Genomic DNA, 17,917 nt, shown 5'->3' with positions numbered 1-17,917 from the left:
ACAGCTGGGCCATGGTCTTCTGTACAGCGGGCCAAACCAAAACCCTGGACTCATGTGCGTTCACACCATAAAGAAGCTTGTTTCTCAGTCAGGAACAAAGCTGTGGACTGTGCTCCAAATTAGTCCTTAATGAACGACTGGTCTTTCTAACCCCATGGGACATTTTTTTCTTTAGGGATATTTTCCTCAGCCTAGAAAGCGAAAGAATCATCAACAATAACCGAACATCCTGCCTCCCCTGCAGTTCAGTACTAAATCATTAAATTCCTGCAATTTTTCCTTGTCCTCACCATTTCTGATTGGACAGGGACTAAGAAAGGATGAGCCTATGTGTCCAACCGCACTGGAGCTGCCGTAACTTCATTGCCGTGTGGCCGTTTGCCTTGCTTCATGCAGAACTCCGCTCTGCCTGTGGTGTCAGCACAAAGTACAATAAAAAGTAATGACGTGCTTTGTCTCCCAGACTACCTACCCATGGTCTGTGTGTTATTACAGTAGTTTGCCCAACCAAGACCCTCCAGCTGAGGAGAAAACTCTCTTCCTAAGTGAGGGAATGTGACTGTGCAGGGACAGTGAGCAAGGTTATCTCAGGACAGGCAGCAGAACAAAAACAGATTGCGTCAGCATGGGAAAGGTCTGGGCAGGAGTGGAGGGTGTGTGGGGGCACGCTCCCAGGCAGAGAAAAGCTCAGAATAAACAGGGAGAAAGTTGCTGGCCGGGGGTTTCAATAAAGGCCTCGGAAACGCAAAAACTGGGCCATGCTAATGAGGGCACTGGCACTTCCCTGCGAGCGGAAAGCTGGGGAGGAGGGTGGAGGGAAAGGAAAGGAAAGCCAGACGTGGAAAACTGTGTAAGAGTTGCAAAGAGAGCTTTAGAAAGAAAGTAATCTGAAACCTCAATCTGATGGAGGTAAACAGTACAGCTGGTCAGGAATTTGGTGGTAGGGTTTCTCGTGATAAAATTTAATTAATGCAAAATCTACTATGGGTGTAACCAAAGCGCCAAGCAGTCCTTTACGTGGATGAGGTGTGGCAGAAACAGAGGCTGCCCTTGCCCCAAGCAGCTTACAAATTACACTTGGGCGAGACGCAGCAGATGGCTGCAAACAGGTGGGCAGCAAGAGGAGATGGAGAGGCACCGTCGGGCTGGTCTCAGCACCGGAGCTGAACTCTGGTCCTCTAATTTTGGAGGCACCACATGATTGGAGGCAGTTTTAAAGGAGGGTGTGCTTGGAAAAGAATAATGTGATATTTCAGCAGAAGTTTATGGGTCACGAGCAAAAAGGCAGGAGTGGAAATACGACAGGGCTCCTCTGAAAATTTACCAAGGGGGAAAGTTTAGCACAATGGACTAATTGAAGAGAGCTGGGAGTAACCGGTTCAATAATATATGAGATGTAAAGCAGGGTGAAGGAGACACCAGGAATGATCTTGCAGTGAAACTGTCTACATCTCAGGAAACGGAAGAGACGGAGCTTGCCAACAAACTAGTAAGCAGGAGGGAAAGTACTGTGCTTAAAGTTTCAATAAAACGCTGCTGCAAGTTTGGGGTTTTTCTATAGAAAGTGCCCTTTGACAAAAGCATTTTAAAAAGTCATTGCTACCCTGAAAACACCTAGAATAAAAAAAAAAAATATATTGTAAAAACTCTAGTGAATGCTTGCTGCTGAACTGACAGTGTCGAAGACTGTTGGCAGGATGCAGAACTGACAATGAGATCTAAATTTTATTCCTATCTCTGCTATTAAGCTGCTACATAACTTCAAGCTAGTCACTTTACTGTCTCAACATCCTGTCTGTAAAAGGGGCATAAAAACAGCCATCTGTGTGACAGACATTAATGCTCTGAAATGCTCAGATGCAGGCATCTGTAAAGGGTGTTGAAAGGGGTCTTTTCTACAGGCACTGATACACACATTCTTCCTCCTATTTTTATTTGTCTCCCTTTCACTGTTGAAGAGACATCTACAGGACTTATTTGTAATAAGCTGTCATTTAAATTTCTATCCAAGCGAAACAAGGGACTTTCATTGCCTTAAAATAGACTAGGGTGAAATCCCTACTAACTTAGGTAAATGCATCTCATAGATTGCAGTATTTTATGGGGGCTCTATCAACGCTTTTTCACATTATGCATCAAGACAGATGCCAGCAGGGAGAGCTCCAGGTTTTGGCGGGAACTTTTCTAAAACCTTATGGTAGTAAACTCACCCTACTTTATAACCATACACACAGAAATCCCGGTGAAGTCCACATGGCAGACCTCTGCAATCTAGTCTCTGATTTTTAAGTCTAATTTATGGGCATCAGTCATAACTTCAATACTAAGTAGTTCTTACACTACACTTACTGTATTTTAACCATTTAAATAGTTCCTTTTAGCCATTTAATTCCTTCCCCACAATCAGACATACACTGGATGTTCAGTCAAAAGACTGAGGCTTTATTTTTTTCTCTCTCTAAGTAAACACTGCAATTTTGAGTAATTCATACAACTTTGTAATACTCCAGATTTTTTTTCCCTTTTATGAGCCATGTATAGTGTCAGCATATATATTTTATACACACGCACGCTCACATGCACGCACTGACTTCTTAATTGACCTAGTTTGTATAAAGCGTTTTGAAATTTTTGGCTGGATGGTGCCATAGAAGTGCAAGTTGTTATCCTCTTGTATGCTTTTAAGCCCTAAAATTTCAACTGGAAAATGAACTTCAGTGAAAGAAATCTACAGACAAGTCTTTCACATACTTACGCTTTAGCAACAATAAAAATGGATCCAAATATACTCACCACTGTAATATTTCATGTGCAAAGCAGTATGTGATTTCAGTACCCTGCTTTTAAAACCAGACTTTCCTTCCCAGAGTGAATAGCGTTGCAGGGACTGCCATCCAGTGGTGAACCAAGGGCTTAACAGATGATTGAAACTGCAGATAGATAAAACTAAAAGGTGTCAAGGCTGAAAAAGATTGAGTAGTAGCTAATAGCGATGGTGGAACTACTAATGCTAGAAAGAATTTCCTTAGTCAGCTTCAGATATTATTTACAATATTTAAGTAAAAGACATTTATTTTCCAAATGTAGCTGCACAAAGGCAATACTTTGCCCATCCAAAGTAGGTAAAATGAGGCTTGTTCAGTCACAGCCTAGTAAACAAGCTGCAGTTAAACACAACTCTTAGACACATCCGAAATATTACAAGCCCGATTTCCCTCTTTGCACTGGTCTGTCTCCATTGATTTCATAGAAGTATAGCCTGGGTTTATTTATCCAGGTGTTAGATCAGACAAGAAAATATTTAAGGTCACTATGTGTTTCTACTGCCTTTTAAAACATTAGAGGGAAAAAAACTTCCTCATACATCTAAAATTATTCCTGCTTAGGCTATGAAACCAAATGATGATTTAAATTTCATTTGTTAATCATTTTGTTAAGTAGCAGTGGTTTTAAGCATTGTGTACCTTGTGTACATTTAAAACAGGTCTGATGGAACATTCCATTTCCCTGGTTTTATGAGCTTTCATATTTATTGCCTTGTCTACTGTGTATATGAATCTTGGTATTTGTGACAGATTTTTCTTAGTTTGTTCCATTGTGTACAGACCATATGTTGTCTATGCTCATAAAACACTCAGTAATTGTACTTGCAGAAAAAAAAATAGAGTTACTCTCTAAGAAACTTAAGAACTTTCAGGTTATCCCTGCAGAGGTGTTTTTAAATCCAGCCCCAGGAAACAATTGCCTCCTTTTCTTAGAGTTGTGATGAAACTTTGGCAGGATTCTCAGATGTATTTGGCAGTTAACTTCTATTGATTTAAACAAAAATTATGTACCTGAATTCCATGAGGATCTTGGCTTGACTGCTGTTGATGTAGATTTTGGATACAGGAGTGCCTTTGTTGGCTCCCTAGTGTAATGCTTGGGGATGCAGTAGGATTTTTATTGTTTTCAGGATGAGTCATGCAGGCAGCAGCACAACAGATGGTGCGGAGTGTAGAACAATGAAGACAAAGATATGAGACAGCTAAGAGAAAACTGCAACAGTCAAAGAAACAACCAGAAGATGAGAGAGGCTGAAAGGATGAGAGAAGCCAGGAGGTTGAGCTTTGCCACGGAGAGCAGGAGCTAATGAAGTGTGAAGTCAGTTTAGGGTGAAGTAGCTCAGACAGTGGTCAGCAGGGAAAATTAAAGGACCTGTAGTCAGAGCAGAAGGAACAGAGGCAGGAAAACCAAGAGGAGCAAGGCTGATGGATCACCAAGTGGCTGGTGGGGCTAAGTGATGGATTTCGGTGTGATAAAAGAGAAAGCACCAGAGGAGAAAGAATAAAGAAATGGAAGAGCTGAGGAGACTGATAAATAATACCCTTTGAAGGCAGAAATACCACAGCAGTTAGAAAGAGAGCAATCAAAACCAGCAGCGGTGTCCTGAAACTTGGAAGTCTAGAATGAAAGCAAAGAAACAAGGGATGGCAGCTGCTGAAAGACAATAGTATAAATCCCCCGAAAAGAGCTCAGGCCAGCAGCAGGCCAGCAAAAGGAGATGAAACACAGTAGTTCAGAGCTGGTGTAACAACCAACTGTAGCAGAGAGAGGCAGACACGCTTGGGTAAAACACGAAAGAAGTTAAACTCCATGGGTCAGTGAAGCACAGTTCCTGAAAGAAGGGATCTGGAGAAGCCCATGTAATTGAAAAGTGTATTACTGTCTTACTGCTGCTCCAACTCAGAGAAGGCATAAACACAGAGAAAGCTCCATCAGCAACATACTGCCTAGAAATATCACTGGCTCCCTCCACCCACTCATCGTCCTGTTCTAATACAGCAGCTATTCTGACAACCGCCTAATTGTAGCACGTTTTTGGTGAAAGACTCACATAGAAATTAGGAAAGGAAAAGGCCTTAAACATTCATCCGTACATTTCTATTTACCTTACCCAAACAGCTAATCCATTTTCTGTTCTGGAAGTAGGCAGTTAATGGAGCTACTTTCTGCTGTCATGTCTAGGTCATATAACTACTTGATTTTTTCAGACTGAACCAAAGCCAGCAGGATTCTGTCCTACAACTGCACTGCAGCGATATTTGTAAAGGACAGATTCAGTTATTTACAAGACCTTTCCATAACTGTTTTTAAAGACAGTGAGTGTCACTGTTTGGAAGGTCAAAAGTTTTGTTCTCATCCATGGAATAATAAAGATGGGCAGCTGCTGGAAGACACCTCAAGAAGCCAGTCACTCACCCCAAAACAAGGCCAGATGTATCTGCAGATTTTAACAGGCGTTTGCCTAGCCTGTTCTTACAGCTGCACACAGCAGAAACTCCATCACCGCCATAGACCATCTAGTCCAGTAGTCAACTATTTTACCTTCAAAAATATTTTTCTAGTATTATCCCAGCTCTTCCTTGGTGCTATTTAAGCTCTATCTACTACTGACACAGAAAAAAAATGAAATTACTCCTTTCTTTTTCACACTTACTTTTATGCCTCATATACTTTGTAGTTAAAAGTTTTGCAAATATCTCCGTGTGATGGTGTATTGCTGCACAAAAGGCAAACACTCCTCTTCAGCTTGTGGTGCAGCAGAACCCAAGGACTTTTACTCTGAGGAATCCCGCATTTTGTCAGTTATTTTGCTTGAGTAGCATTGGTATTTTGCACTTGTTCCTAGAAAGAATAAACCAGCCTACTTTTTGTAGAGCACTCTTTTTGATTTGTTAAGAAAGATCACTATGCATCCTAATTCTGCCCTCCCAGCAGTCTCTGACTTTTATGATTTCTGCCAACTTACTAAGTACTCCCTACTTGATGCAGGTCACTGGGTGTTGAACAAAACTAGCCACAGGACTGACCTCAAAAAAACCCAATCTTTCCACTTCAATAAAAGAACATCAACTAATCAGTAAACACTCTCTGAAAATGGTTTTCAAAGTACTTTTGCATCCAGCTTATAGTTGTTTCAGCTAAGCCAAGTTTCCGTAACGTGCAAGACAGTATCAAAAGCTACAGCCTAAACATCTGCTTTTCTTCTGTCCACGGGGCCCATAACTCTCATATATGGCTTTTTCTTCATATGACTTATTCTTTAAAAATCCAAGTTGGCGACTCATCCTTTTACCATTTTCTTCCAGGTGCTTAAAACGCTTTCCCCACCCCCTAAAGCATTTTCTTCAGACTGAAGTTAAGCTTATTTTTTTATTATTCCCCATACCTCACACTCTCTATCCACATTTAAAGACAGATGAGGTACTGGAAGGCTGAATATAGTGAACATATCACCTATCATCCAGGAGCTGTCAGGAAAAGCTAAAAGTTCTGAAATTGTTTCCGCCTGTCTACTAAGTAACACAGAAAAAGTTTAACTTTCACGGTTTACTCTAGAATAACCCAACCAGTCTGAGTTCTTTCAGAATTTTTTCTTTCCCTGTTTCCAGCTAAGAGCGTACAATTACCACCAACAACAAAGGGATACGAGTCCCCACCTCAATGTTGATCTTTGTAGTGAAAACTGATACAAAAAAAAGAAGGAAATTACAAATGTCAGTCTTTTGCATGCATAAGGCAACGGATGATATCATATTGATCTGATTTACTCACAGCTAAATACTATTTCTTGCAGCCTGCAGGTACAACATTCTCAAAGCTTTGACATTTACAGAACCCATATGGGATAGTTACGTGATGAAGTGAAACTCCATCTTATACCCAAAGAACATTAGTAACTAAACTGATATCTTTAAACAGGAGCTCTGCAAGTTGCCTTATGGATTCAAGATACTAGATATCAGAATGCTGTGCCTCACATCTATATCACCAATTAAAATGCGGTGCAAGTCAGACATGCTTGACTCCCATTATAGTGCCACAGCTGTTGCTCTAAAATGAGCTTATGGTCTCAGTCCAGTTCTTAGCTGACGGGTATCCATGTCAAACAAAAAGGACACCAGCATAGTTAGTTCTTACCAAAGAAACCAAATCACCTAGAAACTCTCATATTTCTAGTGGCTGCTGCCCATGAAATACCACCCTTTAAGAAGAGTTCGATGCATTAGTTGTATTTTTTGCTGTTACTGAAGTCCAGATTTATCCAGATTTCTCCAATCATCAGTAGAGCTGAAAGGCCTCAATGCAACTGCAAAGTGTTACAAAATGTTCTCCTTCTAAGATTCTTACAATTGTTCCAGTTCCTTTCTTGTAATGGTTTCAACCCTCTTCAACCATGTTCTGAAAGAAAAATATTCTAAAGTAACTGCAAAGTTGAGAAGCGGTAATTAGAAATTCTAAAAATAGGCCAGAGCTATTGGTGCAACCCTTTTTGTGAGGAAAATTGTAATGCTGAAGGAAAAATACAGTCCTCACATTCACAAACATGCAATACCAATTACATTGTCACAGACATCATTGCTATGATGTAGGAAAACAGTTTCCATTGTATGCAGCATTTCCATGCATGCCAGGAAAATAAATGAGAATTGCTGTCTTCCTCATACCCACGTTGGCTCCCTGTATTGGGAGCAGAAGAAGAAATTTACGATTGTCTCAGTTTCTAAGACTGTAACTCCTGAGAAGTATAATATCTAGTGCTTCCTAGTTCATATATTAAGAACATATATTTATGCATATAAAATACACAGCTGGAACTGGAAATAGGTAGATTATAGTAACTATATCAAACAGTATTCTGTGAACAAGTATCCAGCTTTGCAAGTAGTTAACTGAAGCACTTTCAGCCTCCTAAGCAAAATTCCATTAAGCACAAAATATTGAGAATTAGAATTCTGTGAATTAGTAAAAAAAGTCTAATGGCGGTGCTTAAAAATATTCTGCATCAGTCTAAGGTGTCAGTTCTATTTCAGGCATCAGTGTGGACTACTTCATACTAGTAAATAAACTTACCTGTAAAAAATATTATAGGTTTTAGTTAACAATTACACACCTTTTAAAAGTTGGTATTTGGACTTTTAAAAAATGCCATGCTTATCTTTACCAGCAAGAGTATTTATTATATCATATTTATCAATAGTAAGGTAAGTATTTACCAGCACAGATCTTCCAAACATGTCGCGATTCTTGGAGAAGTAAGGAGGGAAGTCAGCAGAACCGCTACCTTGGGCTTCCAGAGGGCAGACCTTGACCTGTTTAGGGGCATGGTTGACAGAGTCCCTTGGGAGGCAGTCCTGAAGGGCAAAGGAGTCCAGGAAGGATGGTCATTCTTCAAGAAGGAAACCTTAAAAGCACAGAAGCAGGCCGCCCCCATGTGCCAAAAGATGAGCCAGCAAGAGAGAAGACCGGCCTGAACAGAGAGCTTTGGCTGGAACTCAGGAAAAAAAGGAGAGTTTATGACCTTTGGAAGAAGGGGCAGGCAACTCAGGAGGGCTACAGGGATGTCATGAGGTTATGCACGGAGAAAATTAGAAGCACCAAAGCCCAACTAGAACTTAATCTGGCTACTGCTATAAAAGACAACAAAAAATGTTTCTATAAATACATTAACAACAAAAGGAGAGCTAAGAAGACTCTCCATCCTTTATTGAACGTGGGGGAAAACATAGTGACAGAGGACAAGGAAAAGGCTGAGGTACTTAATACCCCCTTTGCCTCATTTAACAGTCAGACCAGTTGTTCTCCAGGTACCCAGCCCCCTGCACTGGAAGACAGGGATGGGGAGCAGAATGAAGCCCCCATAATCCAAGGGGAAATGGTTAGTGACCTGCTACTCCACGTAGACACACGCAAGTCTATGGGGCCGGATGGGATCTACCCAAGGGTACTGAGGGAGCTCGTGGAAGTGCTCACCAAGCCACTTTCCATCATTTACCAACAGTCCTGGCTAACCGGGGAGATCCCAGTAGACTGGAGATTAGCAAACATGATGCCCATCTACAAGAAGGGTCGGAAGGAGGATCTGGGGAACTACAAGCCTGTCAGCCCGACCTCAGTGCGGGGAAAGGTTATGGAGCAAATCGTCTTGAGTGCCATCACATGGCACATACAGGACAACCAGGGGATTGGGCCCAGTCAGCATGGGTTTATGAAAGGCAGGTCCTGCTTGACTCACCTGATCTCCTTCTATGACAAGGTGACCCGCTTAGTGGATGAAGGAAAGGCTGTGGATGTTGTCTACGTGGACTTTAGTAAAGCCTTTGACACCGTCTCCCACAGCATTCTCCTGGAGAAACTGGCTGCTCATGGCTTGTATGGGCGTACTCTTTGCTGGGGAAAAACCTGGCTGGATGGCCGGGCCCACAGAGTTGTGGTGAATGGAGTCAAATCCAGCTGGCAGCCAGTCACAAGTGGTGTTCCCCAGGGCTCAGTACTGGGGCCAGTCCTGTTTAATACCTTTATCAACGATCTAGATGAGGGGATCGAGTGAGCCAAGCCCAACTGCATGTGGTTCAACAAGGCTGAGTGCCGGGTCCTGCACTTGGGTCACAACAACCCCATGCAACGCTACAGGCTGGGGGAAGAGGAGCTGGAGAGCTGCCTGACGGAAAAGGACCTGGGGGTGCTGGTCGACAGCTGGCTGAATATGAGCCAGCAGTGCGTCCAGGTGGCCAAGAACACCAATAGCATCCTGGCTTGCATCAGGAATAACATGGCCAGCAGGACCAGGGAAGTGATTGTCCCCCTGTACTTGACACTGGTGAGGCCGCACCTCGAATCCTGTGTTCAGTTTTGGGCCCCTCACTACAAGGACATTGAGGTGCTGGAGCGTGTCCAAAGAAGGGGAACAAAGCTGGTGAAGGGTCTAGAGAATACATCTTATGAGGAGCGGCTGAGGAAATGCGTTGTTCAGTTTGGAGGAGGCTCAGGAGAGACCGTATCGCTCTCTACAACTACCTGAAAGGAGGTTGTAGCCAGGTGGGGGTCGGTCTCTTCTCCCTAATAACGAGTGATAGGATGAGAGGAAACAGCCTCAAGTTGCGCCAGGGGAGGTTTAGGTTGGATATTAGGAAAAATCTCTTCACCAAAAGGGTAGTCAGGCACTGGAACAGGCTGCCCAGGGAAGTGGTTGAGTCCCCATCCCTGGACGTATTTAAAAGACAGGTAGATGTGGTGCTTAGGGACCTGGTCTAGTGGTGGACTTGGCAGTGCTAGGTTAACGGCTGGACTTGATGATCTTAAAGGTCTTTTCCAACATAAATGATTCTATGATTCTATGTCACTGTCACACAATTTGCAGAAGGTTGGAAAAAGTATTGAGGGGGGGAAAAAAAGGAAACCAGAATGTCTGGTCTTTTTTATCTAGAGGTATTTTCCAGCTTAACTCAATTAAGTATAAGATCATTTGGACTGTTAAGGGATGTATATACTAACCTTCAAAAGCTACACAGGTTATGTATCTCTTCCTGACACTATTGACTAGGCATCATCACTCAGAGATTATACTGAAGCCTATGGCGGAGCCATGGATTCAGTATTTTCTCCAGGAAGAAAGCCAGAAAATCAAGACCTCTACACTTCAGCCTGACTCTTTTTGTTGCATTTGGAAGTAGGCCAAACTTCTGTTTTTAATCATGGAAAGATGTGCTCCTATAAGCTCTGCTTTACCTTTATCACAGTGTTTCAATTTTGGTTTTAATTTCCCACCCCACAATCTAGTTCAGTTCACCCTAGAAGATATGAGCACCAAACACAGATGGATGTTGTCACTAGTTACAGGAAGTTTTCTTTCAGTCACTGAAATATTCCTATTACTATCCAAAACCCCTGCAGTAGAGGCCACCTGCTGTTACCTAGAAAGAACAGCAGACGTTTACAGAAAATACCAGCCTTTCTTTAACTGGAAATGGGATTCCTATAACGCATAGCAATACCTCTTCTTCGCAGTTTATTTGACAGTGCTCAGCAGAAATTTTTTCTTGGGTGACCAAGAAGCCTCCAACCCACATCCAAAACGAACCAATCTCCAGTTGTGCATTCTGACATCTTCCTACCTAGCACACTCCTCATTTCTGGGTGGTCTGTCTTCTGTTTTGCATTTGTTTTCCTGGTTCTCTCTGTGCCTCATGCTTTGGCAGAGGATCATACCAGATCTAGTTCGTAGCCTGTGACCAAAGAAACATAAGGGATCATTTAACCTTGTTTGTTGCAGACAGAGTCATCATCTTAGTCTCCCAAAACTGTCTTCTACCTTGCAATTTATAAGTCCGCTTTATTTGTTCCAGGTTATGTCACGTAGCATGCAATTATAATTAAATGATTTCATAGACCACAGGCGTTCAACTATGCCATTAAAGCCACTGTTTAAGAGAATGCTCATTTAGAATCAGCTGCAAACTCGGAGGCTGAACCTGAATGGCAGCAGGACAAGTACTGCACCAGAGGGATCTCTATTATACTCGGTGAAGTGACTTTCTGGTTTGACTTCCCTCTCAGATGTATTAAAAAGTTGTCTTACATATCCAGTTGTTTACTTACACAATATCAGCACTCCCCCATGAAGGTAAACATATGTCTCACCAAAACCAGAGTGACCAAAAGATAACTGCTTTGAAAAGACTGGAAACTTTGCAGTTATGAGCCTCATAAAACAGCTTAAACTACCTTAAATCTTAATGACAAACACGTAAGATGAGCAAATGCAGAAGTCGCATTGTATGTAAGAATGAGGGAGTGGAAGTGACATATCCTGAAGGCAGATGCTTAACAGCTAGCTCAGAAATTTGACTAAATATGTGAACAGTAATACTTACTTCACAATTATGGGAACAAACAACATTTCTCACCGACAATTATTACACAGATGAAAATAGTGCTTCAAACACATATGGCTTGCAAAAAAGACATTTATGGAGAATTAGAGGGATCTTTCCTTCCCCCAGAATGCAACACACTACTTCAATGAAATGTGATAGCAACATTCAATCTTTTAAAATGAAGACAAAGTAAGCTGAAGCCTCGCCTCTCACACAAAAAAGCAGCAGCTTCAGAAGTTTTCTTGGCTGCTGATAACAGTATGTCATTTGGATACAGTACAAGTTCATGGAAAATATGAGGTTTCTTGTACTTGATATTTAAAAAAAAAAAAAAAAATCATTATCCAAAAGTGAAAAATAAAGCTGAAATTATGTGGTCACGGTATGGCATGGCATCTCAAGCCTGGATGTAGAACAGGCCATGCACACAAAAAAATCTTCAGAAACTGCATAGAATTAAAATAATTTTCTAGAAAATAAGTTTTATTTGGCTCCTTTCGTACACTTTTTCAAAAAGAAATGCACATTCATACAGTTTGCCTTTCCCAGTGCATGTCTGGATTTGCTCACATAGAGCCATTAATATCAAGGCAAAAGATGCCTTTGAAATCATTTCAGACACATTGTATTTTGACTGTAAAGCATCCAAAGTTACTAATTTTCTAATTATAACTTGGAAAGAAACGTTTCAGGTGTTTCTTCTCCGATTCACACATATAATTGTCCCACACAGGGAAGAGGAGACAGACCTGCAACAAAGAACTGTCAAGCCAATGGCTAATACTTATTTCAGGTAGAGCTAAAGATAGGTTCTCTATTTCATACTGAGTTGCGATATAAAAGAAAAACCCTGCTAGGTAACTTGCTCTTTTCAAAAGCTCTACAACAGAAATGATAAAACATTGCTTAAAAACTACAAATCAGCCATTGGTAGTGAGAGTTTGTTTGCAGAGAAAGCACTCTTTCCCCAGTTGTTTCTCGTGGCCAGGTCTCTCTCCTGTTGATGGTGACTATGGAATTTGTTTCTTGCTGCTTCTTCTTAAACACTTCATGAAGAGGAGTAAATTCAGTTCGGGCTTTCATACATCACAAGAGGTACTAACCCATCAAGTAGCCCCTACAGAAAAAATTTAAGTTAGAAAAAAAGTTAGCAAACACAGGCAGCACTCCTCAAAAAATCAAGAGACATATGGTCTTAAAACAAAAACTTCCAACTGCCAAAAACTCTGCTGATCAAGGCTATTTAAAACAATAAATCCTGTCCAAGGTACACAATGGGCAGCTTAAGGACATGCTCCTTCCTCAGTTGATTTTCTTCAGTGAACAGGGAAAATGGATTAGCCTGTTCTCAATCTAGCTTCAGTAATTGTTTGGAATTTTTGAAGCCCAGGTTACACCCTATGAAAGGTTCCGTATTTGCACCCTTTACACAAACTACCAGTGTTAAGGTATTCAGTATAACCTGACATTTTCTGGCACTCAATGCAACTCTGGTCTCTTTTTCTCTTCCATTTCTCTGAAGCCCTGTTTCTTTAACGAGCTTAAGAAAGAGAACTGTTAAGACACATGTGTACTTGATGAAACAAGAAAATATATAGCGTCAATGAAGCAAGAAAATATTGAGCAGGTCCCTATCCAGCTACCTGCTGCCAGGGAACCCATCACTTCTGTGTTATGAAATAAAATTTTTACCTACACTGCAGAGGTTAAAAAGATATTTAAGAAAGAAGGAATGGCTGTCATTGTTAAGTCAACACCTCCTGGAGCTACTCCAGAAATTAACTACCAGTACCTCCAAACATCAGGTTTCAGCTATTCTAAATGAAATAGATGGACTGAGAAACAGAGAGGGGGAAAAAGATTGAAAATCCTACATCTGCATAGCCTGAAAGCTCCAGATCTTTCACACGTCTTGATCTGTGACTATAGATGTATTAAAACATCACATATATTGTATGCTTCAACATTACGTTCAGTTTTCCAGCAACAAAAAAAAAAAAACCCCAAAAAAACCCAAAAACAACTGAGACATCATCTTTACTTTAGGACTGCTTTGGATGTTTCTGAACACTCATTACTGCTGCCATCAGTTCTTCTAGTTATGATCCCTCATGTACACTGTCACTATAAAGTACTCATTTGCCTTTCTTCAAGTTCTTTGACACTTGTTTTTCTCCTCAAAGCCCTACCTTGTAATTACTTTTACCTGACCAGTACATACTCACCCTACCTTAAAATTCATTGTAAGTCAGACTCATTAATCATACCTCCTGACATACCAGAAACTGTCACCTTTTTTTAACCACAGCACAATCTTACAGTAGCTGGCCCCAAAAGCATCCCACTTCATTCAAGATAGCTTGTTGCAAAACAGCGTTGAAAAAGAGCAACTTATAGCCAATCTGCAGATCTTTAGCATACCTCATTGTATTTTCTGATACTCTTAAATTTAACATAGGCACACATGAACCACAAAAGAGAAGAAAAGCTGAAAGTGTATTAAATCACTTACGGTAATTTCATCCTCATGAAAACTCTGGCCATGAAGAAGCTCAAAAGCACGCTGACAAATCCAATAAAGAGCAAAAGAAACCTATTCAGCTTGGGTATATTTGGTGCATTGGATCGATCCAGAATTATGAATCCTAGGCCACCCATTGTGAAGAGGAAGCTGGATGCAAGCCCTTCCATAATATATTGCCCATTTACTCTAAAGAAAAAAAAAAGGGGGAGAAGGGAAGAAGAGAGTCAGAAAAAATTAGTTTTAAGGAAACTAGTTACATTTCAAACTCCATCTACTCAACCTGCTTTAGCTGTACAAATACACAGGATGATTAACTTTTAATGGCTGACTTTCTAACAAAAAGTAGGTATGGAAACTGACGTTATGCAGTTACATTAAGGCTTTAATATGTAATTCATCTCTGGGACAGACAGTCTGCAAGGTGATGAGTCAAGCATAGTAGTGGTTTTATACATAATTGTGTATACTAATGGCTACCACGCAAGCTCATTGATTTTCACAAATATCTAGTCCAAAGTAGCACCTGGTTTCACAGATGACTCGAGGCACCATGACCCCTGGGCCACGGAGCTTTCCAAGTCTTATTTCCATCCCGATGTTTAGGCAGCAGTGCCTGAATCCTCATCTCAGTACGAGTCCCACTCAAAGCACGACATCAGTGCATGAAGCACATCTACTGGTTCCAGCACACAGCAAAAGTGGTTCTTGCCTGCCATATGTTTGCTACCGGCCCACTGAGCCTGCACATAGATTGTGGGGACCCAGCCTGAAAGCGTCCCGGCTCTCTGTCAGTCCACACTGCTGCATTTCCTTCTTAGAAAGCTCAGATGGAGAGAGGGGAAGCCGAGATGCAGAAAGAATATTGCACCTGGATCATGAGTGTCCTGCTTCCCACAGTCACCGAACCTCTTTCCTATCCTTGTAATTAGCAATACTAGCAACCTCATAAAATCGGCATGGATGAAACTACTGTGGATGCTAATACAGAAATGAAGATTATAATTATTGTCTCATAGACTGAAAACAAACAATTTCATCTTCTTTCTCATTGTTTTCACTGAATTGTACTAAAGTGCTATCAACTCCCTGCAATAGCCTGATTCATCTACATTGCAACAATCCAAGCCAGTCTGAGACATATACTACATCTAGCCCAAGTCAAAAATCTGTGCATGAGGCACGTCACAGACCTCACAGATTCAAACAACTTTTTTGGTATTTACCAAAAACCATTATTTGTTTCCACACACATAAAAACCACAGCTACAAATGTGGATTTAACCCTCTTCAGACCAATTTGTTACTAAGCAGTCTCTAGCTTATTTTCAGCAATAGAAGCAAAAGACTCAAAGAAGACTCAAAGGTGTGTTCCCCACCCTCAGGCACAAAAGTTCCAATTACATTAGAGTTTAAAAGGCCAGAACCGAGAGTTTCACGAACATTATGTATGCTGCTATGAAATATGACCAAATGTGTCTGCGTCCACTATAAAACTCAACTTTAATAGCAAGGGTTTGGAAGAAAGAGAAGTACTGCCAGCTCAAAATTGTATTCTTACCAGACTTCTCATTTTTAAGTTTTAGGACTGACTTTTTCTATTTCCATTGATTTCAATGCCTTTTTTTTTTTAAAATATTTGCAAATCAAGGACTGATATAGAACAGATCCTGCCGTGCACAGAGAGCTCAAAAATGCAGACGCACAGCTCTATAAGACGGGTTTATTCCCTTGTGCTTAGGCATTTGCAGCACCTCAGTTGCGGGGGCAGAGCCCTGCTCCTACCTGTATGCCAAGAAGGCCACCGGCCTCTGATGCCCGTGTTCGTCTGTCATCGACCCCACGCTGGGAGGTTCCACAATCACGTCATAGATAATCCCTGTGGGGAGAAAAGCAAGCATCACCTTTGACTGACAGCAGCAAACAGCGAGAACTGCTTTAACACCGCAGGGACGCTGGGAGTTGGCCGAGGTTCCCCTTTTACGACCGATTTGCAGCCGGACAAGCGGGCGGCAGCAGCGGCGGCGCTGCCGCCCGGGGCAGGGGCCAGCAGCCCGCCCCGCAGAGGAAGAGCTACTCCGTAAGCGGGGTCTCCCGCTGACACCGCCCGCCCCACCGGCCCCGGCCTCACCTCCGGTGATGAGGAAGTAGGACACCACCACCAGCGCGTAAACGGTCATGGCCGAGGGCATGTGCACCCAGCTCGGCCGCTTCAGCTTGATGTTGGGGCACTCGAGCACGGCGAAGGGCAGGCGGTACAGCGTCTCCATGGCGGCGGTGCGGTGCGGCGCGGCCCAACGGACAGCCGCCGCAGCACCGCTGGTCCCTGCCCGCCTCGCCCCGCCCCGGCCGCCCTCCGCCACCGGACACGAAGGCGGAAACGGAAATCGGCTGCCGCGTCCTGGCAGGGTTAAATTACCCAGTTAAAAAGAAGCCAATCTAAACGAAACCACCCAAAAGGGATGCCCAGGCGCGAATGACCGACATAAAGCACAGGCTTTTTTTTTTTCTGCGCAAAAACACCTGGAAGCGCAGACCGCCCGCCGCCGGAGGACCTATCCATCTGACTCACCTGCCAGGACCCAACAGCCCTGACGTGTCGGTGCTGGGTAACGGCGAGGCGCTTGGGGCGGAGCCGAGGACGGGGCAAAGGACGCAGGCCCCGCCCCCGGGCGGGGCGGGGCAGCCACGTGGCCGCCCCTCGCGGGCTCCCGGCGCCGGGCCGCGGGCGCGCCAGTGGCTGCAGCAGCGCTCGCCGCCGGCCCCGCTCCCGGCGCCCTCCCTGCGGGGCGGCGCCACACCGGCCCCAGCCGCCGCCGAGCCCCGGTGTTTGCCGGAGAGCCAGGCCCGGTGCCCCTTGCCTGCGCCACGGGACGCGGTGTCGGTCCTGGCCCGCAGCCGGAGGGGCGCCCAGCAGCCGCACACCGAGACCGGAGGGGAAAAGGTGCCTGAACGCGGTAGCCGCTGACAGCGAGCGGGTACCTGCGCGTACACGAACCATCTTAGGCGCTCCTCGCCGTGTGCAAACACCTCGTCGGCCCAGGCCGGCAGCAGGGCCAGCCAGCCTCAGCTGAGGGTCAGGATGGAGGGAAGCACCCAGGCAACACGCGGGGGAGAAAAACGCCCCCTTTTGAGTGGAAGCTTGTCTAGTTCCTCTTGGTTCACGGATAGGGACGAGGAGAGCCCTTCCCAGAGCAGTTCCTGTCTCCTCTATGCCTTTACTGGAGCTGAGGTCAAGTCTCCTGGCAGCACGGGAAGCGTTTCCTTCAGAAAGGGCACCTGACAGCCAGGGACCGAACCCAAAGACTAGCTGAAGAGACACAACAGGTCCATAAAACAAAAAAAAAAAAAAAACAGAAAAAAAAAAAAAAGACAAACACCCATACCTAAGAAGGCGGATGCCTTCCAGCAGACACAGTTTAACACTGGACAGAGGCAGTAAAAGCCATCTCAATACCAAGCCCCCACTCCCGGTTACACGTTCGAAGGCACAGGCTGCAGCTGAGCGCGCCCCGCCTCGCCGAGCCACCCGGCCTGCCGCCCGCTGCACGGGGGCACCCGCCGGCAGCCCTGAGGGGCATCGCGCCCCAAACGACTGCCCCCATACCTACGCTGCAGCCCTCTACTCGGAGACTTACTTTTCAAAACTGTTAAAAAAAAAAAATTAAGGGCCTTATTACCATTTCACCGACACTTG

The 17,917-nt window shown here is 43.6% G+C and overlaps 1 protein-coding gene across 1 annotated transcript; it reads right to left on the bottom strand.

The window, feature by feature from the left end:
- Window positions 1–12,161: 12,161 nt before the first annotated feature.
- On the bottom strand, window positions 12,162–16,606 carry OSTC (oligosaccharyltransferase complex non-catalytic subunit). The gene is made up of 4 exons (XM_009474660.2): window positions 16,352–16,606; window positions 16,006–16,099; window positions 14,212–14,409; window positions 12,162–12,816 (listed from the first exon to the last, which is right to left on the bottom strand). Exons 1-4 carry the CDS (start codon window positions 16,488–16,490, stop codon window positions 12,798–12,800), a joined length of 450 nt encoding a protein of 149 aa, XP_009472935.1. The 5' UTR covers window positions 16,491–16,606; the 3' UTR covers window positions 12,162–12,797.
- Window positions 16,607–17,917: the final 1,311 nt, after the last annotated feature.

Source organism: Nipponia nippon, unplaced genomic scaffold, assembly GCF_047370975.1.
Source record: "Nipponia nippon isolate SJK-2023a ecotype South Korea unplaced genomic scaffold, ASM4737097v1 scaffold_6, whole genome shotgun sequence".
Classification (NCBI taxonomy): domain Eukaryota; kingdom Metazoa; phylum Chordata; class Aves; order Pelecaniformes; family Threskiornithidae; genus Nipponia; species Nipponia nippon.
Note: the sequence above shows the minus strand (reverse complement) of the source record. Positions and strands in the feature narration are given on the sequence as shown.

Coding starts and splice junctions, on each gene's coding strand:
- OSTC (XM_009474660.2), bottom strand. CDS start 16,490: ATGGAGACGCTGTACCGCCTGCCCTTCGCCGTGCTCGAGTGCCCCAAC. Junction 16,100..16,351: donor CTACTTCCTCATCACCGGAG/GTGAGGCCGGGG, acceptor TTCTCCCCACAG/GGATTATCTATGACGTGATT. Junction 14,410..16,005: donor GTGGCCTTCTTGGCATACAG/GTAGGAGCAGGG, acceptor TTTTTTCTTTAG/AGTAAATGGGCAATATATTA.